General features: G+C 42.4%; 1 protein-coding gene across 4 annotated transcripts in view; it reads left to right on the top strand.

Annotated features, from left to right (window-relative positions):
- The window catches only part of NOLC1 (nucleolar and coiled-body phosphoprotein 1), a 78,646-nt gene extending 73,181 nt beyond the window's left edge, over positions 1-5,465 (top strand). For all 4 annotated transcript variants that reach the window (XM_073560078.1, XM_073560077.1, XM_073560076.1 and 1 more), the window contains one exon: positions 5,262-5,465. In XM_073560078.1, coding sequence (XP_073416179.1) covers positions 5,262-5,420 — 159 coding nt within the window. In that variant the 3' untranslated portion in view covers positions 5,421-5,465. The remainder of the gene's footprint in view (positions 1-5,261) is intronic.
- Positions 5,466-6,000: the final 535 nt, after the last annotated feature.

The raw sequence follows: 6,000 nt of genomic DNA on the forward strand, positions 1-6,000 counted from the left end.
TCGCTGGAGCGGGCGCTTCATCCAACCCTGGGAAAACATCTCTTAAGGCAACTGGATTTTGGAAATAATAAGGACAGGCTTAAAGATAAAATTTTGTCTGATTCAATGACGGACCTTCCAAACGTTTCAAGAGTCGCTTTATTTTATACAAGGAGATATAAGGTAATATCAATTCAAGGCCCTGCCATTCGGTTTGTCTGTGCCGCCAAGAGCATTCACCAAGTACTCTTATTATTCCATACATAAATGACTTCCTGATCATGGGGAAATCAGAAAAGCACTGCACAGCACAGCTGTGAAAAGTTGGGGTCATCTTAAGAGCTTGGCTGGATTTTAAAGACATACAATTCAAATTTATGTCCGCTAAAGATAGTCCTTTTTGGGTCTCATTCTAGGTTAAGTCAGACTTGCCTTTTGTTACCTGAAGGGAAGAAAGACCACATAGTAGCCCTAACCTCAATGGCAATGTACCTTCCAAAAATGACATTGAGGATGGATGCAAGCAAGTTAGGTTTGGGGGCACATCTTAGAGATCAGATGATTCAGGATTCTTGGTCGTTTCACAAAAGGGGTCAGCCTTCAGACCTAAAGGAGTAGTGGGCAGTAGACAGAGCACTGAAAGGGTTTCTTGCGTCCCTCCTCGGTCGCCACGTTCTCGTCATGTCAGACAATCGCGTTACAGAGGCTTATATCAATCACCAGGGAGGAACAAGGTCCCACTTCCTAATGGTAGCAATAAACACTCATTTTCAACTAGCAGAACACCTTCTGTCCCTAACAGCGTTGCATATAAAGGGGACAGAAAACACCAGAGCAAACTTCTTAAGTCGGAACAGACTGAGGCAAGGGGAAGGGACCCTAAATTCTGAGGCGCTTCAGCAGATGATAGACTTGTGGGGGTTTCCAGAGAGAAATCTGTTTGCCAACAAACAAAAGGAGAGTGAAGAAGTTCTGATCATTGAATCAAAAAGAAAACCCTACTGCGATAGATGCCCTGGAGATCCCTTGGAACTTCAGGATAGCATATACCTTTCCTCCATTAGTTATGATCCCGGCAGTTTTAAGTATTATCAGGGGGGATCAGGCAAGAGTGCTTTGATAGCTTCATTTTGGCTGAAAAGGCCATGGTTTTCCTTAATGAGGTGAAGGCCGACGTCCGATCCATGGCTCTTCACGTAGATTCGGGACCTTCTCACTCGAGGTACAGTTTGTCATTCTCAAATGAAAGGCTTTACATCTAACATTATGGAACTTGAGAGGGCACTATTGAGTCAAAAGGAGTTCTCTCCAGAATTCGTCTCCACCTTATTGGAGTAGAAAACCGATAACAAAATTTTTTTGGCAGAACTTGGAAAAAGTTTTTCGAATTTTCAGGCAAGAAATTAGTAGGAAAGGTTCCAATTAAGCCCATTTTAGAAATTCGCCAAAGGGGTTTAGAACTTGAGTTAGCTACTAATACCCTTAAGGTTCTCGTGTCAGCCCTGGGAGTACTATACGATTACAATCACAGTCTGGCAACTAACAGGTGGATATCGAGGTTGGTGACAGATCTGGACAAGTCCCAATTCCAAAAGTTCCCCCGTGGGACCTAAACTTGGTGCTAGGGGCGTTACATAAAAATCCATTTAAACCATTGCAATAATAATCAGTAAAATACCCCATACTCTGAAGACCATAATATTTGATATCAAGGTGGATCAAGGAGACTATTACTTTCGCTTACTCTGCTCGTAAGGTGCCAGTTCCAGACTACATCAAAGCTCATTCCTCCAAACCTTTGCGGCCTTCTTGGCAGAGAAGGCAGAAGTATCTATTAACCAGAGATTGTAAGGGCGCAACGTGCTTCTCACCTTCTACATTCTTTAATCAATACAGAATAGATCTATCCTCCTCTGCTGTCCTAACCTTTGGTAGAAGGGTACTGCAAGCAGTGGTCCCTCCCTAAGGTGATTCGTTCTTCTGTAATTCAGATGGGTATGTAATTGATGAAGGGAAAACATCAAGGTTATTTGACTGTAGCTGGTTTTTCCAGAATCCATGACAGCAGCCTTATATCCCCATCACCGCCTTTGTTTGTTTTCTTTTTTTGTGTTTTTTTTTCTTTTCACTGTGTTGGTGTACACTGTAGAGTTGGGTGAAATAATGATTTGGTGCTGGTTGTGTACTCATTTTTTTTTTTAGGTGCTTTCATGCTCTTTAGCACAACTGATGTCGGGTGTTTATACCGCCCTTTTATTTCAGTAGGTTTCCTGTCCTTAGTGAAGGGATCCCTCTCTCTCTTAAGGCCCCGTCTCACTAAGCAATCTCGGTAGCGAGATCGCTGCTGAGTCACAACTTTTGTGACGTAACAGCGATCTCACCAGCGAGATTGCTGTGTGTGACAGCGATCAGCGAGCGGCCCCCCTGCCGGTATCGCTGATCGCTGCAAGAAATCTCTGGACATTTCTTTGGTCGCTGGTCTCCCGCTGGCCAGCACACATCGCTGTGTGTGACAGTGGGAGACCAGCGATCAGGTGTAAAAAACAATAAAAAAAATAAAAAATATAGTTATTCTCACCTTCCGACGTCGCGTTCAGCCATCCTGCCTCTCTCCACGCTCCGGTCCCAGTGATCCTTTGCACGAATGACCGCGAGACTTTGTTATCCCGCGAGACCGTGACATCTCGCGGTCATTCATGCAAAGGATCACTGGGACCGGAGCGTGGAGAGAGGCCGGAAGACTGCGCGGGACATCGGATGGTGAGAATAACTATATTTTTTATTTTGATTCTATTTTTTACAGGATGGCCAGCGATGCCGGGCGCTCGGCATCGCTGTGCTGATCGCTGGTGAAGCTGTCTGTGTGACAGCTCATCAGCGATCACATAGCGACTTACTAGCGATCCTGACACCTTGATATCGGTGTCTGGATCGCTGGTAAGTCGCTTAGTGAGACAAGGCCTTTAGGTGGGCGGTCATTGGCTCTGGAAAAACCAGCTACTGATAAGTAACCTTAGTGTTTTTCCATCGCTTCATTGGGTGTGAAAGGAAACCATAGGACATCCTAAAGCAGACCCTAGTGTGGGGAATAAAACAGCTACTCGCGGATCTGATTTCAGTCTGCTGTTGTACGCAGAACTTTCCTGTTCAGGCTGACATTTACTGAAGCATAGGTGAGTACAGTGTAGAACTTGGAGAAGGTATGGACACAGACCAGAAAGCATCCTAGCAGCTGTAAGGCAGAGGCCTGATGGCAAACAACCCGGGAAAGCTCCAATGCACATGAGGTATGAGCAGTGACCCTGAGCTGGAGCAGATTTTCCTTCATTTTGCACCCTACCATGACGTGAGTTTAAATCCATCGGGCAATGTGAGTCTTGAAAGCGGGTAGACCACCTTCAGAAATCACAAAGATATCCGAACGTCTGTAGGATGCTGTCCTTATGAAGAAAGGATGGGACACAACGTGGGTGTACCTTATCCTCATGGCTGACCAGGAAAAACACAGTGGGAAAAGATTCAAGTTCAGAGACACGCCATTATGGAGGTGATTGCTACAGGATCGAAATCTTCCAGGTAGGCAAAGAGAGGAACATTGTAAATGGGTTCAAAGAGTGAACCTTGGAGAACGGGCAAGACTGTGACATTTCACGACTCCAGGATGAGCAACTCCCTGTAGCAAAATTCTGATTTGGGCACTAGAGGCCAAGAAGTTTTGGAAGAGGATAGAAAATGGTGGGGACCTGACCTTTTTAGGGGGCTGAGATACAGTAGAGTCTAGGCATGAAACACAAATAGACCCAGCTACGCTCACAGGATCTCCACAGTCTTTTGCGTCAATAGGTAAAGTTCTATTCTATAACTTTGTATATAGATTAACATGCCTTCATATTAATATAATAGTGGCCACTTGGCTTTGTATCTGAGCATGTATGTAAACCTTTGTTGTCATGCACTCGCACTTTTGATATGAGGGTATCTGATATGAAGTTTCATTATATTAAAAAATATTTTTGATTATACAATGATTGTAGTTACAATTCCATACGTAACCTATGTATTACATGACTAGTTTCTATAATCTTTTGGACTTCTTTTATAAACTAGTGAATTAATTAACCATTACAAGTGTATGCAAAAGTCTAGCCTGTAAGGATGACCCCAGGATAGTGCGGAGATGTTGAGTTCAGCCAAAAAAAAAAATGCGGTAAAGCTCTGATAAGACTACTGTGCTCAGTGTTCTGCCCTGGTGATTGATGTAAGCCACGGCTGTGGCGTTGGCCAGATAAATGGCCCTAAAGGTTGAAAGGAAGAGAGGATTCCTGTGTTTCCAACAGGCCTGGGCCGCAAGCTCCTGGAAGACAGCTCCCCAACCCTGAAGACTGGACTCTTATGACGACCTTTTGGCAGAAAAGGAGAGTCACGTGATGAATGAGGAGAGGAATGCCAAGTCATGAAATGCTTTACTCAAGGGGGAAGGACAAAGGGCAGATCTAGGAATGTTACCGTACTTTCAAGTTGTGAAGGGTCAGCTGAAAAGAACGAGTGTGAACTGAGAAAACAGAACTGCTTCCAATGCTGTCACGATTTTGCCCAACATGCTCATGCAGAGCTGAAGGGGACAAGGGAGATCGTTACTTGAGAGACTAGATCTTGAGGAGAAGGTGGGGTTTTTCTGCCTCGTAGACCAGAAAGGATACAGTACTGACACAACTCCACACACTGCACTCGGTCTATTGGTAAAATATCATAATGACACAACTTCACTTTTCTGCCCTCACAAGCCGTATCTGAAAGAAATAAAAAATCAAAGAAAAGAAATTATTAAACAGCAAAACCCCAAAGGTAGAAACAAAACTTGGTCCAGACTCATTTCTGCCTCCTACTGACACTGAGCTAAAACTTATTGATTAGCTCCTTGACAGTTGGTGAGCGTACACTTTTGGGTATGAGTTAATGTTTTTTTGCCTAGGGTCAGCAGCATACACCCATGGTTTCCTGAGTCCCCCTATGAAGCGATAGAGAAACTACAATTACATATATTTGCAAGTGTTTTTTTTTTGGTCCTGCTAGTGGTTTTGTTTTAAAAATACGCAAGGAAATTGTGCCTATAATACGTTTCAGTGACCAAGGTTTCATCACTTTTTCTGTGAAGTTGTAGCTTTTTCCTGTGAGGGAAAATCCTCTATTTGACTGTGATGTGTTAGTAGACCTTTATACAAACCATTTACTTGGCATTTGTTAAGTTTATACTGTTTTTAATTTTTTCCCTTTTTTTATAGAGAGGAGCAGATGGCGACTGGGGGCAGAAAGCCAATAATGTTTTAAAATACACAAAGGGAAAATCTTTCCGACATGAAAAGACAAAGAAAAAGCGAGGCAGCTACTGTGGAGGCGCAATTTCCACATCTGTAAATTCTATTAAGTTTGATAGTGAATGAACTAAACTCTAAGTTCCTATGGACATAAATGAAATTATACTTTAATCCCTTTCTGGACTCATGTTGCGTCCGTTCAACATTTTATTTTTTTATGGCACAGAGAATCTGACTTGTTTAAAACATTTTTTCTGTATACAGTGAAAAGTCTTTCAAGCAGTCACCCAGATTTGCATTCAAAGTGGACTTTTAGGGAGGTAGTCTTCTCTAAGATGTCCAGAATTTATTTTGGAATGTAGTCTAGTGCAGAAAATCTGGTCTCAATAAGGGTGGTATTCTGGGGAATATTTACTATATTTATATATTTGGAATTATTAGGCTTTTTTAACTCCTCATTACAGCTGATTACCCAGTCCTAATTTAATTTTTTTGTGTGTGCTGATTTTGTAGAATTGGAAAATGAATACAACCTTGTTTTTTTTTTTGTTTCAAACCTATCTTATGAATTTATTTGTGCTGGATTTAAAAGGAAAAATAAATGAATGGAATTAAATGTCTTTAAAATACAAAGAACAAGAGTCAGACAGTCATATATGCACTTTGACGGGGATCTCTACTCAAAGGTATTTAAAGTGATCCTGAC

The sequence above is a fragment of the Dendrobates tinctorius genome, unplaced genomic scaffold, assembly GCF_039654945.1.
Source record: "Dendrobates tinctorius isolate UK_male_01 unplaced genomic scaffold, ASM3965494v1 ptg000292l, whole genome shotgun sequence".
Lineage (NCBI taxonomy): Eukaryota > Metazoa > Chordata > Amphibia > Anura > Dendrobatidae > Dendrobates > Dendrobates tinctorius.